The sequence below is a fragment of the Natrix helvetica genome (genome assembly GCF_964273705.1).
Source record: "Natrix helvetica genome assembly, chromosome: 4".
NCBI lineage: Eukaryota > Metazoa > Chordata > Lepidosauria > Squamata > Natricidae > Natrix > Natrix helvetica.
In genome coordinates, this window is record NC_138550.1 from 170,329,642 (window position 1) to 170,354,855 (window position 25,214).

General features: G+C 48.9%; 1 protein-coding gene across 1 annotated transcript in view; it reads left to right on the forward strand.

Annotated features, from left to right (window-relative positions):
• Positions 1-244: 244 nt before the first annotated feature.
• The window catches only part of NAPRT (nicotinate phosphoribosyltransferase), a 32,676-nt gene continuing 7,706 nt past the window's right edge, over positions 245-25,214 (forward strand). Inside the window, exons 1-9 of the mRNA XM_081951964.1 lie at positions 245-467; positions 12,685-12,812; positions 13,967-14,049; positions 15,561-15,691; positions 16,372-16,487; positions 19,180-19,373; positions 20,398-20,538; positions 23,512-23,596; positions 25,020-25,100. Coding sequence (XP_081808090.1) covers positions 260-467; positions 12,685-12,812; positions 13,967-14,049; positions 15,561-15,691; positions 16,372-16,487; positions 19,180-19,373; positions 20,398-20,538; positions 23,512-23,596; positions 25,020-25,100 — 1,167 coding nt within the window. The 5' untranslated portion in view covers positions 245-259. The remainder of the gene's footprint in view (positions 468-12,684; positions 12,813-13,966; positions 14,050-15,560; positions 15,692-16,371; positions 16,488-19,179; positions 19,374-20,397; positions 20,539-23,511; positions 23,597-25,019; positions 25,101-25,214) is intronic.

The window sequence follows — 25,214 nt, forward strand, 5'->3', positions numbered from 1 at the left end:
TGTTCTGTTTTCTGTGCTATATTCCCTTCCCTTCCTCTTCCCTCCCTCCGGCTGGGGTGGCCCGCGGGCGCCCGGCTGGCGCTGCCCGGGAAGCGGCCCTTCCGCTCCAGCGCTACAATGTCTCTTCCCGGGAGGAGGGGGCGGGGCTTCCCTACGGGTGGGCGGGGCCTCCGCTGCCTGGGTCCCCTCGTGCCCCGGGCAGAGCCGGGCAGAGCCAGCCGGGCAGAGCCAGCCGGGCGGGCGGGTGGGGAGGCTGGGCATGGAGGGCGGGCGGGGCTCGCTGCCGCTGCTGACCGACCTCTACCAGTTCACCATGGCCTACGGCTACTGGCGGGCCGGGAGACACCGCCAGCCGGCCGCCTTCGAGCTCTTCTTCCGCCGCTGCCCCTTCCAGGGCGCCTTCGCCCTGAGCGCCGGCCTGCACGACTGCCTGGACTTCCTCCGCGCCTTCCGCTTCAGCCGCGCAGGTGAGGCGCCGCTCGGGGGTCTTGGGGGGCGGGAGGGGGACCCTAAGGCCAAGGCGGGGCTCCCGGGCTCCCCAAAAGGCTCCCCCAGCCCTCGCGGGCGCCCGGTTGGAGACCATGGGTTGGGGGGGCGGGGGGGCGGTTGGGAATGGCTGAGCCTCGGGGGTCGCGGAAGACGCCCAGGTTCCCCAAAAGGACCTGGGATTTCTCCCCCCCCTCTTGCGTCAACCCACGTGCGCCTAGGGGTCTTCCCTGCAGCAGCGGTGGGATCTCTTAGTGGTCTCCCATCCAGGGATGAGCTTGAGCCAACAGGGCTTTTTCCTAACTACGGGGCTGGGAGAAGGGGGGCGCCCTAAGAGGAATCCCGGGGCGGCTGGGATCCCCAAAAGGGCCACAGAACTCGGGGACAGCCGGTTGCAGACCACGGGTTGGAGAGGGGGATGGGAGGCTGGGAATACTGAGTCTTCTGCAACCCCCGAGGTTCCCCAAAAGGTCCTGGGATTCTCTCCCCCCCCCCATCCCCCGCCTCTTGCATTAACCCATGTTCCCCTAGGGGTGCCATACGGGTCCCTTTGGGGGGGGTCTTCCCTGCAGCAGCGGTGGGATCTCCTGGTGGTCTCCCATCCAGGGATGAGCTTGATCCAGCTGGCGGAGGATGGGGGACTCAATTGCAGCTTTGGGGAAGGAGAGCTGCAGGTGGGAATTGAACCTGCCTTCAGTGGGGGCAAGCCAGGGCCAGCTACCCATCCAGGCATTGGGGTGTGGGTGGGTGGGTGTGGGTGTGGGTGTGCGTGCAAGGAGGAAGACAGATAGGCCGATGGCAAAGGAGCCAATGCACATTTTTAAATTTCCTTCCCTGTAAGTCCCACGCTGTCGCTAAAACGTGCATGCAAAAACTTCCGAGGTTGCCTTAGTTCGCTAACACTGAGAGGCAGCGTGCCTCAATTTCCCCTTCTGTGAATCGTGTGTGTGTGTGTGTGTGTGTGTGTGTGTGTGCGCTTTGCTTTACATGTGCGGCTCTCGGAAAGAAACGATGCCTCCGGTTGGATCAAGGCTGGGGTGGGGGGAGGGAGAGGAGCGACTGTGTGGCTAAATCCGAGTTTGGAGCACATCCAAAGGCTGCATGCACGCGTATTGGTTAACGGGGCATGCACCAACGCACACCCATGCACGATGCTGCCTTGCAACATTTTTTAAGGAACGCTTTGCGCAAAGTGTGTAGTTGGTGCCAAAAAAACAAAAACAAAACCCTGGTGCAAATTTACCCCCTTAAAATGTTCTCCTATCCAGCCTTCCTTCTGGCCCTCTTGAGCATTGATTTATCACTTATTTATTTTTGGGTGGCAGTCCTCAAATGACAACGGTTTGTTTAGAGACCTGTCAAAGTTGATGACAGGGGGGGGGAGGGACTGGCGACCATTTTCTTCAATTACGACGATTGCAGCATCCCACGTTCAATCAATGAATCAGAATAGAATTGGAAGGGACCTTAGAGGTCTTCTAGTCCGACCCCCTGCTCAAGCAGGAGACCTTAAACCACTGAGGGCTCACCTTTTTCTCCTTGCCTGCCGAAATCACATGTGCGTGCACTACAATATGCATCTGCGTGGCCACACCCATAATGCAATGCACTCCGCCGGCCTCAGCATGTGCGCACAACCCCCCACACGCTCCTACCACGAATGTGCACAAATACCCACACACACACACCATTTTGGGACCAGCAGGCCTCCCTGAAGCCTTCTGAAATGAAAAACGGGGCGTGGGGGGGCACTGCACCCTCGCACACTCCCGCCCTGCGACCCCCTCGGCCCCGCGCATGCAGGCACATTTCCCACATGCGCGGCAGAGATGTAAAAATCAGTGGTCGCCAGGAGGCGCGTGCGTGCATGCATGGTATAACTGAGCTGGGCAACGGCTCGCATGCCTGCAGAGATGGGTCCACATGCCACCTGTGGCATGCATGCCATTGGTTTGCCCTCACAGCCTTATACCGTTTCACACAAATAGCTATCCAATACCATCTTAAAGACTTCCAGTGTTGGGGAATTCATAACTTCTGGAGGCAACTTCTGTTCCACTGATTAATTGTTCTAACTGTCAGGAAATTTCTCCTCAGTTCTAAGTTGCTTCTCTCCTTGATTAGTTTCCACCCATTGCTTCTTGTTCTGCCCTCAGGTGCCTTGGAGAATAGCTTGACTCCCTCTTCTTTGTGGCAACCCCTGAGATATTGGAAGACTGCTATCCTGTCTCCCCTAGTCCTTCTTTCTCTTAAGCTAGACATCCCCAGTTCCTGCAACCGTTCTTCATATGTTTTAGCCTCTTATGTCTTCCACAGCTACCGCCATTTCTTTGACTCTTTGGTACCACCATTTGTCTGGGAAGGTACTGGTTCTCCCGTGGTCGTACGATGAGAAGCAGATTCACTTAACGACCTGAACGAGTCTTGCGAGTTGAACTGCACTGCTTCGGTGGTAAGATTGAGTCGTAAAACGGGACAAAGCTCACCGAACAGCTATCTCGCTTCGCAAAGAGAAATGTAGGGGCTCCATTGTGGTCGTAAGTCGAGGACTACCTGTACGAACTCCTCGGAGTTTGACCACCTTGGAGAGAAACATCCTTCGGACGTTGCTTCAAAGTTCAGCCGTTCTTCTCTTCCCGCGCAGGACAGACAATTGTGCACAATTGTGGCTTTGGATTAAAAATTGTCCCATTCGTGTAAGCTCACCTGTTGTCGCCCCATCCCCCCCCCCAATGCCCACCGTAGGAATTTCCTGGGAGAACCTGTTTGTTTTACCTGGTAATTACAGGGCACCTACCAGAAGCAACTGAAGAAAAAGACCGATTGCTCTCATCTTGGTCGAGTGCTAGAAATTAAGAATGTAACCTTTGTTTTGGTTATTTTTGAGGGGCTGCCCCAGACAGGAGGGGCTCCACCTATTTTCCAAAGTTCCAGAAGGCAGGAGAAGAAACAATGGATGGAAACTAATCCAGGAGAGAAGCAACCCGGAAGTAAGGAGAAACTTCCAGACAGGGGAGTTAACCGGTGGAACAGCTTGCCACCAGAAATCATGGTCACTCCTATCACTGGAGGTTTCTAAAGAAGAAACTAGACAGTCACTTATCTGAAATCGTATAGATTATCCTGCTTGAGTGGGAGGCTGGACTAGAAGACCTCCAAAGTCCCTTCCAGCTCCTGTTCTGCTCTAAATTATTCTCCAAATCACCAGAAGGCACGACAAGAAACAATGGGTGGAAACTAATCAAGGAGCGAAGCAACCTGGAATTCAGGAGAAACTTCCTGACAGGACGGTTAACCAGTGGAACAGCTTGCCACCAGAAGTTGTTGGAGACTGGTCAGTCACCTGTTTGAAATGATATAGGGTCTCCTCCTTGAGCCGGGGGTTGGACTAGAAGACCTTCAAGGTCCCTTCTAAATATTATTCTGCAATTCTTTTAGCTAGTGGAACAGCTTGCCTCCAGAAGTGCCCCAACACTGGAGGTTTTCAAGAAGAGACCGGACAGCTATCTATCAGAAATATCATAGGTCTCCTGCAAGAGCAGGGGGTTGGGCTAGATGACCTCCCGAGTTCCCTTCTAACTCTACTACTGTTACTATACAATCAAGGGTCTAAAGTGGCAGAGGAGCAACCTAGAACTCTAGGATAAATTTACTGATGGTGAGACCACTCAACCCGTGGAACAGAAGTTGCTTTCGGAAGTTGTGGGAGCTTCATTACTGGAGGCTTTCAAGGGGAGACTGGACTACCCTCTGTCAGAAGTGGCCTCCTGCTTGGGTGGGAGGTTGGACTAGATGACCTACAAGGTCCCTCCCAACACGGTTATTCTGTTCACAGAATTACATTCTATGATCAGACGTTCTTTGATCATGTGCATCCCTCCCATCAAGCCCAGATAACCGTCTGGAATAGATCTCCTGCTTAAGCAGGGGGTTGGACTAGAAGACCTCCAAGGTCCCTTCCAACCCTGTTATTCTGTTTACCATGGTGCTGAATAAACACCGAAGGAAACTAAAAAGGTAAGAATGTTCAGCAGAACAGGACATTGGCTTAAGTTCCTAAAATCCCCACACCCTGTACAAAATATGTATATATATATTAATGGGCCCGTTTGCATCCTCCCCCACTGTCAAATTTTAGGATCCTGCAACCAGCTTTTTCCTCCCAAATTTCTCCACATTTTTCATCTCTTCAGATGCTCCCTCTGACTTTGTTTCCCCGATTCTTTTCCCATTGATGTTTTCTTTATCCCTTATGAAATGCATGCGCCCACCCACCTCTTATCCAAGAACATAAATAGACTTGGCGCTAAGCAAGGAACATTTCCTGCCGATTCTGTTTCCTTCTTCACCCACTTCTATAGCTGTTCTTTTAAAAAAAACGCCTGCTCATATTTATTCTTTTCAACTCTTTCATCCAGGTTTCATTCAGGCTTTGAAACTTGACATTTTGTTCTTGGGTGTTCAGCCTCAGATGCTGAATTGGATTCTTGCAAGATTTTTTGGCTCGTTGCAGCTTGGTGGAGATGGGAGGCCGGGTGGGATTGGAAGGGGCCAATCCTGCTTTGGACAGAAATCTCCCTTAAGCATCCCTGATAGATGGTGGCTGACCTCCAGCCCAACTGGGAGGGGAGGCTCAGCCCTGTGGCTTATGGTTTCCTTGGTCCAACTCTTCTTACTGAATCCACCTGGATTTGAAAAGTCTAAAAACTGGACTTAATTGACTTATCAGAGGGGAGTGGAACTTAGAAGCTATTGGAGTTCTTTCATTAAATGTCCATATGATAAGTCAGAATAGCCAGGTTGGAAGGGACCTCGGAGGTCTTCTAGTCCAACCCCCTGCTCAAGCAGGAGACCCTTTGCCATTTCAATCAGAATAGAGCTGGAAGGGACCTTGGAGGTCTTCTAGTCCAACCCCCTGCTCAGTCAGGAGACCCTATGCCATTTCAATCAGAATAGAGCTGGAAGGGACCTTGGAGGTCTTCTAGTCCAACCCCCTGCTCAGTCAGGAGACCCTATGCCATTTCAATCAGAATAGAGCTGGAAGGGACCTTGGAGGTCTTAATTTTAATTTAATTTAATTTAATTAGCACTTCTAGACTGCCCCCTCTCCCAAAAGGGACTCGGGGCGGTGTACAGTCCATATCAAAAACATCATACATAATAACAATTAAAAATTATTAAATGGGTAAATACATAAATAAGAGGAGGATAAAATAGATAGAACTGTAATTGCTAAATAAATAATTTAAAATATACAAAATTTAAAACCCCAGTGTCCTATAAAATTAAGTCCCCTAAAAAACCAGTAGGAAATACATATGCCAGGAGGTAGACGTTAAGAATTATGCCAGGCCAGCCAGTCGGAACAGGTGTGTCTTCAGTTTCTGCCGGAAGGAGCGGAAGTCAGTGGTGGTTCTAATGTCGGGGGGGGAGGTCATTCCAGAGGGTTGGGCCCATCACAGAGAAGGCCCTACTCCTTGGTGTCGCCCGTTGGCATTGCCTAGTGGACGGCACCAGGAGAAGCCCCTCCCTGTGATAGCAAATTGGCCGCAGGGATGTATGTGGAAGGATGCGATCCCGCAGGTAACTAGGCCCTATGCCATGGAGCGCTTTAAAGATGGTGGTCTTATAGTCCAACCCCCTGCTCAAGCAAGAGACCCTATGCCATTTCAATCAGAATAGAGCTGGAAGGGACCTTGGAGGTCTTCTAGTCCAACCCCCTGCTCAAGCAAGAGACCCTATGCCATTTCAATCAGAATAGAGCTGGAAGGGACCTTGGAGGTCTTCTAGTCCAACCCTTGCTCAATCAGGAGACCCCATGCCATTTCAATCAGAATAGAGCTGGAAGGGACCTTGGAGGTCTTCTAGTCCAACCCTTGCTCAATCAGGAGACCCCATGCCATTTCAATCAGAATAGAGCTGGAAGGGACCTTGGAGGTCTTCTAGTCCAGCCCCCTGCCCAAGCAGTAGACCCTTTACCATTTTAGACTAATGGCTGTCCGGTCTCTTCTTGAAGACTTCCAGTGATGGAGCATCCCACCACTTCTGGAGACAAGCGGTTCCATTGCTTAATTCTTTTCACTGTCAGGAAGTTTTTCCTTAGTTCCAGGTTGCTTCCGTCCTTGATTAGTTTCCATCTGTTGCTTCTTGTCCTACCCTCAGATGCTTTGGAGATTAATTTGGAGTACTGCTATCATGTCTCCCCTAGTCCTTCTTTTCTCTAGAGTGGCCAAACCCAAATCCTGCAACTGTTCTTCATCTGTTTTTGTCTCCAGGCCTTTCATCATCTTTGTTGCTCTTCTCTGCACAGTCTAGTTTGGATGTCTCATTTAGTAGCATAAATTTTGGGCTCAATTGTCATATGTCGAGGACTGCCTTTTTGCTATGAAAGCAAATAGCAAACTTTCTTTTCTCCAATTCTTTTCCTTTTTCTGTACTCTTATGGTTTTTCTCTCCCCCACTTCCTCCAGTTTAATAACATCTCATATTACAGTATCTCCTGTTATGAAATCCACTAATTGTCTTTCCCCTTTGATGTCAAACTATCGACGTTTTCACAAGGCCCTGCTCTGTTTGTCTAATTAGTTCTAAAAACTTCAGAAGCCTTTTCACTAAATTATTAGTCTTCCAAATTTATACCGTCTCTTTTATCCATTTATGACTTCCTCAAGTTAAACTGTCGGTGGCTTTTTGCTGTTAATTTTGGCACGTTATTGACACAAAAACACATTATTTTCCTTCTTTCTTGCAGTAATTTAGAAGCGAGGCTGACTCACTAATGGATGTTTTGTTCTTTAACAGAAGATGCCAGAAAGATGGCTGGGTCACTCTGTGACAAGCAGAATAACAGAGGTGTTTAAAAAAATGAACCCCTTTTATTTCCTGTGATTTCTGCTCATTCTCATCCAGCAAAGTCTTTCAAGGGAGGATTTACAGTCACAGACCTTATCTGGCTGGGAGAGCTGCCAGTCCGATATCTGCAGAACTTGGCAAGGAGTCTCGGAGGGTCACGAACCAATGAAGCGAACTAATGGCCTCCTGCAAACTCCACTCCCCATTTGCTCCTCTTTTATTTCCTCTGGGAGGGGCCATTCATCGTCCACCTGTGGCCTTACTCTCAAGTCGATCCCTGTTCCTTAGCTGCTCCCTTTTGTCTGGCAGCTCTGCGCATGAGCACACTGGGAACAGGCTCCAGCTGTTCTTCTGCCCCACTGATGTCTGACTCCGAAGGCAGCTGATAACTGGCATACGGATCTGGCCCCATCTCTGCCTGCCACGCAGAGCCTTCCCCAGACTCCAGGACTATCCGGAGCAATGCCCGACAATAATATTGTAAGAAAAGCTGCCTTGTGAACTTGGTGAATTCCTTATTGTTGAAAAGATCTTTTGTGATGTTTTTTGTCTTCCCGGTCTTAAAAAGTTTCCCTTTTTGTTTGTGTAATTTTATTTTATTTTTCCATCACCACTCTCACATCATTAATCTGACAGTGTGTCATCTGAGTACAATTTTTGTGTCCTCATATTTAACATTTACATCATTTTTAGTATATTCTTATCCTTAATTTACCTTTACATTTCAGTTGCCTTTTAATTCAACTCTGTTCTCTTTCCCAATTTATTCAGTTTTCTGTTTGTTTTCGTCCATATTCACTTTCTATCCAATGATTAAAAAGACCCCTGTATCTTATAATACTCCGATTCTTCTTTCCATTTATTTATTTATTTATTTATTTATTTATTTATTTATTTATTTATTTAGCGCTTCTAGACCGCCCCCTCTCCCAAAAGGGACTCGGGGCGGTGTACAGTCCATATCAAAACAATCATAAATAAAATTTAAACAATTAAAATTATTAAACGGATAAATACATAAATAAGAGGAGGATAAAAATAGACAGAACTGTAATTGCTAAGTAAATAATTTAAAATATACAGAATTTAAAACCCCAGTGTCCTATAAAATTAAGTCCCCTAGAAAACCAGTAAGAAATATATATGCCAGGAGGTAGACGTTAAGAATTATGCCAGGCCAGCCAGTCGGAACAGGTGTGTCTTCAGTTTCTGCCGGAAGGAGCGGAAGTCAGTGGTGGTTCTAATGTCGGGGGGGAGGTCATTCCAGAGGGTTGGGCCCATCACAGAGAAGGCCCTACTCCTTGGTGTCGCCCGTTGGCATTGCCTAGTGGACGGCACCTGGAGAAGCCCCTCCCTGTGAGAGCGAATTGGCCGCAGGGATGTGTGTGGGAGGATGCGATCCCGCAGGTAACTAGGCCCTATGCCATGGAGCGCTTTAAAGATGGTGGTCAAAACCTTGAAACGCACCCGAAAGACCACAGGTAGCCAGTGCAACTCGCGCAGGAGCGGTGTTACGTGGGAGTACCTAGTACTCCCCATGACTGCCCCCGCGGCTGCGTTCTGGACTAGCTGCAGTCTTCGTGCGCGTCCCAAGGGAAGCCCCATGTAGAGAGCATTACAGTAGTCCAGGCGAGACATCACCAGTGCATGAGTGACCGTGCGTAGGGCATCCCGGTCCAGAAGGGGGCGCAATTGGCGCACCAGGCGAACCTGGTGGAACGCCCCCCTTGCCACGGCTGCCACATGGTCATCCATTGACAGCCGGGCATCTAGGAGGACGCCCAAATTGCGCGCCTGTTCCACAGGGGGCAGTTGTTCGCCCCCTATGGCCAGCATTGGAGTCAGCTGACTGAACCGAGGTGCCGGTAACCACAGCCACTCAGTCTTGGAGGGGTTGAGTTTGAGTCTGTTGTCCCCCATCCAGACCCCGACGGCTTCCAAACACCGGGACATCACTTCGACAGCCTCGCTGGGGTGATTTGGGGTTGAAACGTACAGCTGAGTATCATCAGCGTACAGATGGTATTCAACCCCAAAACCACGGATGATCTCCCCCAGCGGCTTCACATATGTGTTGAACAGGAGGGGCGAGAGGACCGACCCCTGCGGTACCCCACAAGTGAGTGACCTCAGGGTCGACCTCTGCCCCCCTGTCAACACACATTGCGACCGGTCGGAGAGGTAGGAGCCGAACCACCGTAAAACGGTGCCTCCGACTCCCATCCCCTCCAGCCGGCGCAATAAGATACCATGGTCGATGGTATCAAAAGCCGCTGAGAGGTCTAATAGGACCAGGATAGAGGAACAACCTCTATCTCTGGCCCTCCAGAGATCATCAACCAGCGCGACCAAGGCTGTCTCTGTGCTGTGCCCGGGTCGGAAGCCGGACTGGCGTGGGTCTAGATATTCGGATTCGTCAAGGTGTCGTGGAAATTGCTGTGCCACCACATTCTCAACAACCTTCGCTAAAAAGGGAAGTTTGGAGACTGGACGATAATTAGCCAGCTCCATTGGGTCCAGTGAAGGCCTCTTGAGTAAGGGCCTCCCCACCACCTCTTTCAAGGCAGTTGGTAAGAATCCCTCACCCAATGAGGCGTTCACCAGGCCCAGAAGCCAGCCTCGTGTCACCTCCCAGGATGCCAGTACCAGCCAGGAGGGACACGGGTCCATTAAACATGTGGTGGGTCGCAGCCGTCCACGCAACCTGTCCAAATCCTCGGGGGCAACAGAGTCAAACTCCTCCCAGAATGGTCTCACAAGACTCACTGTTGACGGCTCGTCCGGCCCACTGGAGGGGGCCCATCCGCTCCGGATCTGAGCGACTTTGTCCTGCAGATATTCCCCAAACTCCTCTGCTCTACCCTGCAAGGGTGCCCCCCGCGTCCCCTGTGACAGGAGAGAGCGGGTCACCCTAAACAGGGTGGCAGGGCGGTTATCCGCGGACGCAATAAGAGCAGCACAATGTCTACGTTTGGCCGCTCTCAATGCCACAAGGTAGGTCCGTAAATAGGCTCTTACCTGTGTTCGATCAGACTCGGAGCGTGAGGATCTCCACCTGCTCTCTAGACGTCTCCTATGGCGCTTCATCACCCTCAGCTCCTCGGTGTACCAAGGAGCTCGGGTGGATCGCTGCCGCAGGAGAGGTCGCAAAGGCGCAACCTGGTCCAAGGCCCCAGCCGCCGCCGTATTCCAGGCGGCCACTAGGTCCTCCGACCGAGCGCGGGTCAGGGCTACAGGTAGTGGCCCAAGCTCCGTCTGGAACCTATCCGGTTCCATCAGGTGCTTGGGGCGGTACCAGCTTGGACAGGCTGGCTCCGCCTCCTCGCGGTGGGGGGTAGCGGCAGGGAAGTCGAGCCGGAGACATGAGTGATCTGACCATGACAGGGGAGTAATAACTAAATCCCCTATTCCCAGATCACTCGTCCACTGTTCAGATACAAAAATAAGGTCCAGTGTGTGACCGCCCTCGTGTGTGGGGCCCTGAATTAATTGGGTCAGGCCCATGGCTGTCATGGAAGCCATGAACTCCCGAGCCACCTCAGATGCTGCTCCCGTCGACAGCAGGTTGAAGTCCCCCATGACCAAGAGCCTGGGGATCTCAACCGCCGTCTCTGAGATCAGCTCGAGGAGCTCGGGCAGGGCCGCTGATGTATAGCGAGGAGCCAAGTATACAATCAGCAGGCCCAACTGCCTCCCTGGGCCCCATTTCACACCTAGGGATTCACAACCGGGTATCTGAGGAACAGTGAACTCTCTCGGTTCCAGACCATCCCGTATAACTACCGCCACCCCACCACCCTTACCCAGGGCCCGAGGCTGATGGAATGCACGGAAACCCGGTGGGCACATTTCCACGAGGGGTAAACCACCCTCGTGGCCCAACCGTTATCCCTGCAAGGTCCAGCTCCCCCTCGGAGATCAACTCACTAATGAGGGGGGCCTTGTTGGTTACGGACCTTGCATTGCAAAGCATCAGCCGCAGGCCCTGGCTCTGTAGTTCCTGACCACCTAGGCTGCGGGGGTTGGTACAAACGACCGGGCGTAGCCAACAGCCACGGTCTCCCAACCGACCTTGTGATCTTCTCTTGTCCTCGCATCCCCCCCTCCCCGCGACCGATGTAGTAAAACAACCCTCTACCGGAATAATTTGTTCCCTCTCCCCCCCCACCCCGCTCACTTCCCTCCTGGACTCACCTGTTCGTCTGGCGCTGGCTTCCCTCCCGGCCTGGTTAACCCACCCACCCCTCCCTGGAACCCCCTAAAAACAATGTAAAACATTTGGCTAAAAATCCCCTCAGCTTCCGTTTCTTCCACCTCTCGGGGTTCACAAACCCGTCATCAAGGCAGGCCCTTGTAAGAGCCAAGGGCCATACCTGCGAGAGAGGGGCCTCCCGCAGGCGGAGCAGGTCTAACCTTGAATAAATTGATAGAATATTGAAGCCCAATTGGGTAAGGGTGCTGGTGGTAAAAGTCAATAGCCGGAGGGCTAAGGTCTTAATGGGGAGCTGGAGGCTTTAGTATCCAGATAGTACTTGGAAAGAAGGCGGGGGGGGAAATGTTCAAATATTCCCAAATAGTGAAGCAAGGCAGAGATGTCATAAAAATGGGAGACAGTCCAAGGTGGTTGAAGATTGATATAGTTACAGATGTGGGTTCCTTAGTGGGTGGGGGGGGCATTCTGGGCCCAGCTGTTCTTAATCTAGGCAGTCAATCAGGCCCATCCATAGCCCTGAAACGGGCCTCCAGTGGCCTCTGAAGTTCTAGGCCATCCCCAGCCGTTGTTTTAGTTCTTCTCCTCACTTCTGGTTCCCCAACACACTCATCTTGGTCCCCCATCCGGCGCCTCAGTGTTCATTGCAGTTTGGGTAAAGCTCTCAAAAATTATAAGAACGTTAATCTGTTCATTTCTGCACAGTCTAATTGTCAAATTTCCTAACGATGCCCTAATGAAATCATAATTATCGAGTCAAGATTTTAGCACAAAACCAGTGATTTATTAGGTGATCCATTAGGCAAGATCTGTTTGCAGTGAAGCCTGTCCTTTGTTTGATTTTTTCTTCTGAACTTTACCCCTGTACCTTCCCTCCCCTCAGTCTGTGTCATAAATCACATTCCCCTATGAGGTGCACCCCTCCCAAGCTTGCTGAAGTAATCTGAGATCCGACTTCAGCTGACATTATGCGTGGAATGCACTTCCCCTCCTTTCTACTATGACAACGCAGGGGAGTTGACACTATTTTTTTTTTAATTACCTCTCCCTCCGAGGGAATTTTTTCCATTTTCCAATTTTCCCTTTTTTTAAGGGAAAGTGTCTTTGATCTCTTACTTGGCTTTCCTTTGTTTCAGATGTCGAGTACCTGAAGTCCATCCTTCCTGCGACGACTGAGGAAGCTTTCTTTGAGTACTTGCACACAGTGGATGCCTCCGAGGTCTCCATCTCATCAGCCCCAGAGGGCTCGGTGGTTTTCTCCAGGGTGGGTGCAGCTTCCGGCAGAGTCTCCTTGGAGAAAGGGCAGCGTGCAGGAGCTCAAGAGTACCCACGTTTGCTCCAGGAGAAGAACAGGAGGGAATGCTGGCCCTCTTCTTACCTTACAGGAGGGGGAAGGAAGGAAGGTGGAAGGAAAGAGTGGGAAGGAGGGAAGAAGTGATAGAAGGAAGGAAGTGTGGGAGGAAGGGAGGAATGGAAGGAGGAAAGAGATGGGAGGAAGAAGGAATGTGAGGAGGAAGGAAGGCATAGAAGGAGGGAATGAAGGGTGGATGGGTGGGAAAGAAGGAGGGAGGAAAGGGTGGGAAGGAAGGAATAGAGAAGGGAGAAAGAGGAGGGAGGGAGAGAGAGGGAGGAAGGAATTGGAAGGAGGGAAGAGACGGGAGGAATGGAGGGGAGGAAGGAAGGTGGGAGGAAAGGAAGGAAGGTGGGGAGGATGGAAGGAATAGGGAAGAAGAAGGAAGGAACAGAAGGACAGTGGGTAGGAAGGAACGAAAGAAGTGGATAGGTGGGAGGGAATGGAGAGAAAGAGGAGAGAGGGAGGAAGAAAGGAAGAAATGGAAGGAGGAGAGGGATGGAGGGGAAGGAATGTGGGAGAGAAGGGCGGAAGAAGGGTGGGAAGAAAGGAAGGAATGTGGGGAGGAAGGAAGGAAGGAATAGAAGGAGGAAAGGAAGAGTGGGTGGGTAGGAAGGGAGGGAGGGAGGAAAGGAAGAAATGTGGGGAGGGAGGGAGAGAAAGAAGGATGGAAAGGGAGGAAGAAGGGGGGAAGAAAAAGGAGGAAGGGGGGGAGGAAGAATAGTAGAAGAAGAAAAGGAAAGAAGGTGGGAGGGAAGGAAGGAAGGCAGGAGAGACTGAGGGAAGGAAGGAGGGGGAAGGCATGAAAAGGGATGAAAGGAGAGAGGGGAAGGAATTAAAGGGGAGGGTGGGAAAGAAAGAAGAGGGAGGTGAAAGGAAGGAAGGAAGAAGGGATGGGAGGATGAGAGGAAGGGAAGGAAGGATTGTTAAATTCAACCAGCCCACAACTTTAACCCATCAGGGTTGTGGGTTCTGAAGCTCATCCCAAGGAACCTTCTGGCTAAAAGTCCCAGGGCCTTTCGGGAGATTGTCTAACCTCCCAGCTTCTCTTCCCTGATTCTGCTCAGGTGCCGTTACTCCAGGTCAGGGGTCCCTTGTTGGTGGTCCAGCTTATGGAGACCACCCTGCTGTGCCTGGTGAACTACGCCAGGTGAGTCTGTGGGTGGAACCAGGGAGGTTTGACGTGTTCACATCCCCAACCACAAGCTCCTCGTCTTGGTTCTAAAGCCCTGCTTAGAATAGTTTCGACTTTAAACCTTCCCAGTTCAAAATGACCCCTTTTGAATGTGAATCACTCCAGCCCATTTCGAAAACTTTTTCAAAGTTGCGATATTGGGCATCTATTTTCCTGGGAAATTGAACAGTTTTCCCCCAAATGGATCGGAGGTTGATATTTCAAGGTTTGCTGAGTAAAGGTAATAAATTCTACAAAAGTCCCGGATCCCAGATTTTGGACAAATTCTATAAGCTGTCCCATTGGAAGTACCTTGGCTCAAGAAATTGATGTCCTACAATGCACTGTTTCACTCAGTTAAGGGTTACAGGAACAATAGTTTTAGTAATATATAAATAAAAACAACAGGAATGGAATGGAATAGAAAAAATATAGAATAGAAAAGAATAGAAAAGAAAAGAAATATAGAATAGAAAAGAAAAGAAATATAGAATAGAAAAGAATAGAAAAGAAAAGAAATATAGAATAAAAATATAGAAAAGAAAAGACATATAGAATAGAAAAGAAAAGAAATATAGAAAATAAAATAAATATAGAATAGAATAAAAATATAGAATAGAATGGAATAGAAATATAGAACAGAAAAGAAAAGAAATATAGAATATTATAGAATAGAATAATAACTATTGTCACAATAACTTTATTGCCCCTTTGAATGTACACTAATCAGCATACATTAAAATGAAGTTTTGTTGCATGCAGCTCTCAAAGGCTCAACACCTCCAATAGACGCTACTTGAACATGACAAAATAAATAGAGTTTGCAGATTGAGTGGTAAAGGATCCCTATGCATGGATTTCCACAGGATATTTTGGAGGTGAAATGTTAGCTCGTCCAGCCCATCAAAGCCACCAGGCTCTGTAAATGCTCTTTCAAAGCTTAGGTGGTGAATCGTTTTATGCCAAATGTTCACGTGCATTAGGAAAGAAAAGAATGAAAAAGAACATTTAAAATGCAACCAGTCCTTTTAACCGCCCTTAACTGCATTCGTGCTCCGTAATAGATGGCTGACTAGGAGCTTGCTGAATTTCGCTGCCTTGAACTGTGGGGAGGGTGGATGAAAGGGGGAACGCTTGGGAAGTCGAAAGTAGCTGCTGTGTCTCCTTGAGACCCTGATTCAAGGTCACTTGGCTGGAAAAAGGAGGGAGCCACACTCCAACCTTGGCTTGAACTCATTGTTATGAAAACATCTGGCTGTACCTCCTTGGTTATAGGAGGGGTGGGCCATGGGAAATGGGTAAGGATGGGAAAAGTTGAACGTAGGGATTTTGGTGCGTGATTTTCAGTTCTGGCTTTGCACTACTGCAATGCACTTGGCCTCTAATAAAACGATACCTTTCTCAACAAATGGAGCCAGGCATCGTTTTTATTCAGAGGTTTAAGTTGCGGCAGGCCTGACCTTCTCCAATGGGGTTTCCTTCTGCAGCCTGGTGGCAACAAACGCCGCCCGCTTCCGTCTTGCAGCTGGCCCAGACAAGAAGCTGATGGAGATGGGTCTGCGTCGGGCTCAGGGCCTGGACGGAGGTCTCTCGGCATCCAAGTACTCCTACGTGGGCGGTAAGGTCCCGTTTGTGACTATCCTCCCGAAGGCGGTGATGGGAGTTCTGAGCTCAGCCCCATCAGGTAGACCAGACGATGGGATCAGCTCCACCGGAAGGCTAAAACTGCATTCATGGGGAATGGGCATGGCTACAGAATGTCTCTCTCTCTCCCCCCCCCTCCCTCTTTCCCTCCCCCTCTCTTTCCCTCCTCCCCCTCTCCCTCCCTTCCTCCCTCCCTGTCTCTCCCTCTCCCCACACTCCCCCTCTTCCTCTCCCCCCTCTCCCTTCCTCCCTCTCTTTCCCCTCTCCCTCCCTCTCCCCTTCTTTCTCAATTTCTCTCGCCCCCTCTCTCCTTTTCTTCCCTCCCCCTCTCCCTCCCTCTCTTTCCCCATCTCCCTCCCTTCCTCTCTCCCTCACTCCCCCTCTATCCCTCCCTCCCTCTCCCCCCTCTGCTTCCCTCTTTCTCTCCCTCTCTATCCCTTAAGTGATCATAAACCACTTTTTTCAGTGCTTTTGTAGCATTGTACGGCCACTAAATGAACGGATGTAGGTTGAGGATTGCCTGGATCCATCTATGAAGTATGAACCCAAGCGGTTCTACCGAAGGCTAATGAAGGGAAATCCTTGGATGTCCTGTCTAAGTGCCTCTCCTCTCCTCATTCTCACCTCCCATCTCCCAAATTTATCTTTTTCCAGGTTTTGATTTCACCAGCAACGTCCTGGCCGGGAAACTCTACGGGATTCCAGTTCAGGGAACGTTGGCTCATTCCTACGTCTCCTCTTTTACCTCCATGGATGACGTCAACCCACAGGTTAGTATTCAGGGGGGCAAGAGAAGGTCCGTCCCCCCAAAATCACTGTGGCTAAACTGCCAGAAAGAAGAGGCAGTTTAGCCCTTCCAACTCTGTTATTCTGTAAACCAAGGAGAAAGTGACTGTAAACAGTCGTAATACATTTGTTGGGTCTTTGACGACATTTCTCCAGGAAAAGGCCAAGTAGATTTTCTCTCTGGATCTAGTCCAGGGTGAATTTGTAGGATTCCACAGAGTTTCACGTCCCAGTGTTTGAGGGCCTGCCACAAAGAGGGGGGGGGGGGAGTCAACTTATTCTCCAAAGCACCTGAAGGCAGGACAAGAAGCAATGGGTGGAAACTAATCAAGGAGAGAAGCAACTTAGAGCTAAGGAGGAATTTCCTGACAGTGAGAACAATTAATCAGTGGAACTGAAGTTGCCTCCAGAAGTTGTGAATGCCCCAACACTGGAAGTCTTTAAGAAGATGTTGGATAGCTATTTGTCTGAAATGGTATAGGGTTTCCTGCCTAGGCAGGGGGTTGGACTAGAAGACCTCCAAGGTCCCTCTGTGATTCTGTTAAATTGCTTGAAACTGGCTTCCTTTATTGTTTCCCAAGAACTGGTTTGTTCTACCCTGGGTAGGGGATTCGGCCAAGAAGCTAAACGCTGGGATGACCCCAGGCCATCACTGTTTCCATGATGTGCTGAAGTTGAATGAATGGGCTCCATGATGCTTTGATGGCGCTTTGTCGCACTATTAATACCACAGCCGGGTGCCTGCAACGCGATAAGAGACACCCAGTCTGTAATGTGCATTGTTGGACTCTCCATCTCGGCTTGATGCCAAGCTAAAGGCAAACAGAGCAAGAAAACCTAATTAAAATCACGAGGGACCCTTGATAATTAAAGGAGGGCGAGAAGCTAGAAATTCAGTTGTTTTCTATGTTGGGAGAAAGTGAGGTTTCTCTCTGGATCTAAAGACCATTGAAGATAGACCTAGACAGTATCAGTAGAAGAGAAGATAGGTCAGGATTGAACTGTGTGGTCTCTTTGAGCTTTTCTTGCAGATGTTATCTCTCTCCTTCCTTCCTTCCTTCCTTCCTTCCTTCCTTCCTTCCTTCCTTCCTTCCTTCTTTCTTTCTTCTGGGTGCTCTCTGAACTTGGTGGTTTTCTTGCAGATGTTTCATGACCCAGACAGTTAATATCAACAATGATATCTCCCTCCCTCCCTCCCTTCTTCTTTCCTTTCTTCCTTCCTTCCTTCTCCTTGAACTTGGTGGTTTTCTTGCAGATATTTCATGACCCAGCTAGGTAACGTCAACAATGATATCTCCCTCCCTCCCCCCTCCCTTCTTCTTTCCTTCCTTCCTTCCTTCCTTCCTTCCTCTCAGTGCTCTCTGACATCGTTTCTTTTCTTGCAGACATTTCATGACCCAACTAGGGAACATGATCAGTGCTAGAAGGAGTGGGGTTTCCTCTGTTTATGTATAAGTGACTTGCCCTGTCAGTTGTGTTGTGTTCTCAGTGATTCCTTGATTAGGTTGTTCTTTACTGAGTTGGTACTTTTTTATTGGATTATTATTTATTGCTTGGTGTTAAACTTTGCTTCTCTTGGTGTTTATTACTGGCCAGGAGACATTGTGGTCTTTTAGCTTTTTGATTGCTTCAGTAAACAATGTCCCAATCAAGGAACTACCAAGAACACTCCTACTGATATTAACAGGGCAGGCCACTTGTATATAAAGGAAGAGCAAACTCCACTCCCTTATGGCACTGATAATGTTACCTAGTTGGGTCATGAAATGTCTTCAAGAAAGCAATCAAGCTCAGAGAGCACCCAGAATCCCACAATCCTCCTCTTCTTCCACCTCTTCCTCTCCCCCCCTCTACCACTGATGATGTTACCTAGTTAGGTCATTGAAACGTCTGCAAGAAAACAGCTAAGACCATCAAGGACTCCATATAGAGCATATCCTTGGGGAAGGAGATCGGAGACTGGCAGCTGGTCTTGTGAATGTCCTACCTCAGGGATAGACAAAAGAGACATGGAACTTTGTGGAAGATCTTGGCAAATAGCCAGGAAGTCCTATAAGCTTACAGACCCAATTAGTCTTCCAAGGTACATCTGTGAAATGTCCCTTCTGAGTAGCAGCCAGGAAATCCTAAGACTCTTTTTTTTTAAAGGCTTTTTATTAGAGAAACATTAAAAACATTGGACATAGTGCGACATTTCTGTCATAAACATTTCCATGTAATGTTTGGATCTTACAACAATTACATTTTACATCCATTCCATAGGTATGTGTAGTCAGTCAGTCAGATTACCTCTCCGTTGGTCCTTTCTCTTATATAATTACTAGCCCTACAAATGCATATCCGATTCCTACCTATCACACCTTCTTAATACCGCAAAAATGGAAAAATAAAGAGACTCCCTCAGAAACAAGAAATAATAAAAAAAGATACTGACGTGCACAGAGATCGACAGACTGACTCTCGAGCTCAAAGACTAGGGTGAGACGGAATGTCACAAAATCTGGGACAAATGGTACCGATGCCTAGAAACGAGGGAAAAAGGCCGGGACAGAAAAACATACACAAGTTAAGAATTGGAAAATATAGTATTAAGAAATCCCAGACTCTTAAGATGGTGGCTGAAGTACTAGGGCATGTTGAGATGTGGTTGGGCAGTCTCTCTCTTTTCCCCAGTAGAGCCTGCTGCCCCTGACTGGGAAGGAGCCCATGGACTTTCCAACTTTAGTGGACAAGTGGTTGACCCAAGTGTGCCAATTACTCCAAGTCCCGCCGGAGAAGGTGAGCTGTGGAGAGCGGGCAGCCTTCATGTCCTACGCCATTGCCTACCCACACAACTTCCAAGGCCTGGTGGACACCTACTGTGTCATGAGGTAAGGAAAAGGAAGGCTGAAAACCCCACTTTTAGGTGGAATCTTGGAAGGGATGAGATTTGGGTTGGGACTGGCCTGGTCATCCTTGGGTGGATCCAGAAGCTAAGCAGGGAGGGGGGATGTCAGGCCTTGGAGGGGAGACCACGAAGGAATCCTGAAGACCAAAGCAACATCTAGAAGAAGGCAATGATGAACCATTTCTGTAAGACTCAAGACTTATCTGTGAAGGGATCAGATCTGGATGGAGATCTTGAGATGAATGAATGTCCTCATAGATAGTGAATTGATCAGATTCCATAGGACAATAACTGACTGGGAAGTCTTCCATATATGCTCCTTGGAATCTGCTAAAAGAGAATATTCGTAGCTCAGTTTTGAACGTGGTAGTTCTTGGTGCCCTCTGAGCCTGGTGGTTTTCTTGCAGACATTTCATTACCCAACTAGGGAACGTCATCAGTGCTCGAAGGGAGTGTGGAGAGGAGGAGAACTGTGAGGTCCTTGGTGCTCTCTGAGCTTGGTGGTTTCCTTGCAGACGTTTCATTACCCAACTAGGGAACATCATCAGTGCTCGAAGGGAGTGGGAAGGGAATTGCTCTGTCTTTGTTGGTGGGTGTATCTTATTTGAATCTTCTTACAGACCCCTGTTGAAAATCCATCAGGAACTCCCATGTAAATACTCTATGACACTTTTGCACAGTCTCTTCACACTTTCCCCTTCTTTTAAAAGAAAAAAGGAAAGTTTCTCTCACTTTCTTTTTTTTAGAGCAATGCAGAAAGAGAACTCTGTTAATCTGCTATTAAGCACAATATCAGAAAGAGTAGTAACATTTTAAGAAATGTTACTATAAGGCAGAAGTCCTGCGAATAGTTTCTCCAAACTTAAACTTTAGCAACAGAAACTTGGGGCTCCTTGGTGGTCGTAACTCGAGAACTAACTGTAAAGAACAACGGAGGAATAGCATCTTCTGTAAACCTTCAGGCACGATCCCTTAGGAGAGCTTGACGGATACTTTGATCTTCTCAGGAGTGGCATCCCCAACTTTTGTGCCGTTGCCCTGGCCTTGAACCAGCTGGGATACCGAGCCATCGGAGTGCGTCTGGACAGCGGAGACCTGGCCAAGCAGTCTGTGGCGATCCGGCACATCTTTCGGACCTGTAGCAAGCAGTGAGTTGGGGAGTTGTTAGGGGTGACTCCCGGAGGGGTCAAGGATGAAACATTGGCAGCTAAGGGTCTCTTGGTTTCAATTTGCCATTAGAGTAAGACAGGGGTGTCAAACTCATGTCATCATGGCGGCGTTACATGATGTATTGGAACTTCCCCCCCCACACACACACACACCTTCGCTAAACTGGGTGTGGGTGTGGCCAGTGTGTGATGCATCTGGAGTTTGACAACCCTGGAGTAAGGGAGGTGGGAGGCGTTGCTCTCGAATGGGTTAGATGGCGAAACGAAACTAGTGAGATTCTGCTGAATGAAGGCCGGGCGAGCCTGAAATCTGTTCAAGGACATCACCATAGATGTGGACTTGAAGCAGACTGTTCCCATAACTATGATAACTTATTTTACATGGACCAACTACGTGAGAGGTTGGGGGTTTGGCTTGGAAAACTTATCAGTTTTTTAAAAGTTTTTTTTAATTTTTATTTTACACATCTCATTTCGTGAATGGATTGGTTCCTGAGTTCCATACATTTCAATACATCTAATCATAACAATATTGTTCTTAATAAATGCAGTTTATTTTCATTTTTGATTCTGCTAATGCATATTCTCATAATTCTACCATACTTCCTATCCTCTTTATATCATTTTTACTATTTCCCCCCCTCATATTATACCTCTATTTTATCCCTCTTTTTCCCTACCCCTTGCCATCATTACAGTAATCAAGGACGCAATCTTTCCTTTTTTTTCCTTTTTCAATATTTCAATATGTCAGTCATGGTCTTTCTCTAGCTTTTCATGATTAATGACATTTTTTTTAATGTATGTATTATTTTCTCCAATCCTTCATTTTTTGTAATCCTGCTCTTGGTACGAGCTAATTTTCCCACTTTACAGTTCTCATGCTAATATTCATTACATTACTACATTCCTAGCAAACATTCAAAAGTAATTTTTATCTCTTACACCACATATAGAACAACAGTCCAACTTATGTAATTCTACTATTCATACACATTATTAAAGTGCTTTCATGCAATATTTCATTTCACCCTCCTTTTCTTTCTGTTCTTCTTTATCCCACTTCTTTCACCCTCATCCAAGTTTTTAATCTTCTTTTTTGGGGGGGCTACATTTCTTTTAGCTCATTTATTCCATCTACTTTTAGATCTGTATTTTGCCTTCCCCCAGCCCCCAGGAGCCCCCTGCAGGCTTCAGCAGGGCTGGGAGAAGGGAAAAATCCCCCTGTTTTTGCAAACAAATGGTCCGTTTTCCGCACAAATGGCTTGCGTTTTGGCCTTCCCCCAGCCCTGCTGAAGCCTGCAGGGGGCTCCTGGGGGCTGGGGGAAGGCAAAAACCTTTTTTTTCTTACTTACCTCTTTGAAATCTTGGTATGTCTTATATACCGGTGCGTCTTAATAGTCCAAACAATACGGTAGCTTTGCTTCGACATTACTACGCTGTGTATTCAATAAAGAGCAAGGAACCCATTAATCATGTGATCAAAATTCAGACGCTTGGCAGCTGACTCATATTTATGACGGTTGAGTGTCCCAGGATCATGCAAATCCTTTTGCGACCTGATGAGCAAAATCAAGGGGGAAGCCAGATTCACTTAACAACTGTGTTGCTAACTTAACCGCTGAAGCGATTCCCTTAACTATTTTGGCAAGAGAGGTCAAAATTCACTTAACGACTGTCTCACTTAGCAACAGAAATTTGGGGCTCAACTGTAGCCATAAGTCAAGGACAGCCTGCAATAACACTGCGGCCTCAACTTTTTTTCTTTTACAAACTACGATTTCCTTTCTTGCACTACTTTATTTAGAAAAATTAAATTGCAAAATCCAAAGGGGAATAATAAAGACAAAAGAAAACTAGACAAATATATATATATATTTAAAAAAGAGGTGGGTTAAAAGGCCAAAACCCCAAAACAGATGTCTTCCCTGCCCTCCCCCCATGGAACACTAACAAATATATTGCAGAAATAACAACTTTCCCACTTAGGAAACAGATCCAAAATTTATAACTTATACATCTACTTGCAACACAGTTTGACCTGTCATACATTATAGACAGGGGTGACTTCCGGCAGGCACTACTGCCGGTTCGCTCTTGCGCACGCCGCACATGTGTGTGCTGGATGTGTGTGACACGCACATGTGCAGTGCAATAAAAATTGTTCTGCGCAAGCACAGAATCAAAAAACAAGAGGGCACTGATTCGGAGGCGTGGCAGGCCTGGGTCGCTGCTGGTTCCAGCCACCAAACCACTACCAGTTCAGCCGAACTGGTCTCAACCGGTAGGAGCCCACCACTGACTATATATATATTTATTTTATCAGTACAAACACACACAAATTCTCACCTGCCATCTTCAAGCGTGGGCTTAAAATGGGAACGGAGCCCATTCTCTTGATGGAGAACGCTGGATCACCTTGGCATGGGCTGTAGATGTAGATGTTTTTGTGGCCTCCCCGCGGAGCTGGTGGCAGAACAGAGAGGTGAACAACCAAGGACAAGGAGCCGGCTCAGGAAGCAAAACAAACGTGGGCTCTGAATGGCCCCTCACTAGCTGGGGAATAAATAGAAGGAAAGGAGAGTGGTGGTCGTAGGAGACAACAGTTCGTATTTCTAGAAAGTTTGCTCCTTATGTGTTTCATGTGACAAAGTCTGCCTTGCCAGAACTGAGGTTTATCTATTTATCTGTTGGAACTGACTTAAATCACAACCTCACGTCTTTCCTTTATCATAATGAGCTGATCAGGGCTATTGTTTCAGTTAACTCCTTTTAGGACTCTTGCCTGGACTTTCATTCCCGACGCAGTTCATTCCCAAGGTGTAAATAGAGAGGAGGTTTGCTTTGCGGGGGAAATCTGTTTCTTGCTTCTGTGAAGGCTGCATCAGAACAGCTATGGGTTGCAAAGGGAAAATGAAAGATGTCCCTTAACCCCCGTGTCTCCCCTTCCAGTTTCCAGGTTCCTTGGTTTGAGACGATCCCCATCACGGTCAGCAACGATGTCAGTGAACAGAGCTTGGAAGAATTGTCTCGAGAGGTGAGGAGACACCGATGCAGCTTGGCATGCGGTGGGGAAAGGCTGTATAAAATGGACGAAATAAGTAAACGAGAAACAGTATTAGCAATATAAAGATTAAAGGTCACATGCTGAAGCGCAGGGGGAAGTGATTTCATTTTCCAGAGAAGGGAGTGGCAGGAAAGTTTGAGCAGAGGTCGAAATGGAGTGTTGTGTATTTTTAGTAGCAGGGGGAGAACTTGTGTTATGATAGTGGTGCGATGTGATACAACTACCGTGTTTCCCCGAAAATACGACATGTCCTCATAATACAGCCATGCCACATTTTTCTGGTGTAAGCCCCCCCCCCCCCCCGCATATAAGCCCCCTGGACAACCCCCCACCTCCGGCCAGGCAGAGTGCCGCTCACCAACCTATCAGTATCGCGAAGGTGCCAAGCCGCGGGAACCTGGGGGGAGGCAAAGGTGATCGCGTTGCTTGGTGCCTTCGAGATACCGCTAGGTTGGTGAGCAGCGCTGTGCCCAGCTGAAGAAGGGGGTTGCCGGGCGGCTGCTCTCTTGCGAGGGGGCTCCCAAAGAGCCGGGCACAGCCTCATTGACGAACGGCTGTGTTGCGCTGTCACAGCAGCGCAACAAAACAGCCATGAAGCGACCACGCTCACGAGCAGCCACCCGGCAACCCCCCTTTGCAGCCGGGCACAGCGCCATTCACTGACCTAGGGGTATCATCAAGCCGCATGAGCGCCTGTTCGTCGCCACCCGGCTCCTGCGACTTGGCGCCTTCCAAATGCCAATGAATGGCTCTCTGCATGGCTGGAGAGGGGGGTTGCGCGAGCGTCTGTTCCGCTCTCGCTCACCCGCCTCCCAGCCCCAGGATGCATGGCCCAGCTCTCATTACGGAGCCAGAGCGCCGCCGCTGCCGCCGCCATCCCAGCCTGGCTTTTTCTGCGGCTTCCAACCCGAGTCTTTCGGCAGTGGCCGCTCTGGGCACACGCTCTATGGTTGTGGGCCAGCTGCCTGCAGAGTGTACAATCATAGAGCATGTGCCCAGAGCGATGTTCCTTTCGTCTGGCAATTCTGCCCATGCGCACACTGGGAACAGGCTCCAGCTGTTCTTCTGCCTCACTGATGTCTGACTCTGAAGGCAGCTGATAACTGTCAGACGGCTCTGGCCCCAACTCTGCCTCCGACACAGAGCCCTCGTCAGAGCCTTCCCCAGACTCCGGGACTGGCCCAGGTTCCTCCCCAACCTCCTCACTGTCTGAATCTGCTGCCAGCTCCGTTGGCCACTGGCGGGTCACCACAGGTTATAGGACAGGATCTGAATTTGTGTCCCTCTGAGGTTCAAAAGCCTGCTCTGATTTGTGTGACATTGTGAGATTTTGTGTGTGTGTGTGTGTGTGTGACTCAGGAGTTCCTCTTTGGTTTTGCTGTGCTCCTCGCAGGGAAACGAAATCGACATGATTGGCGTGGGGACACACCTGGTCACCTGTCCTCTTCAGACCACCTTGGGCTGCGTCTACAAGGTAACGAACCCCTCTGCCCACGAGAAGAGCCTTTTGGCATGGGGTGAAGGAGGAGAGGGAGGGGGGGCAAAAGCCAGATTGCTTCTCCAGGGCAGGCCAGGATCCCTGCGGTGG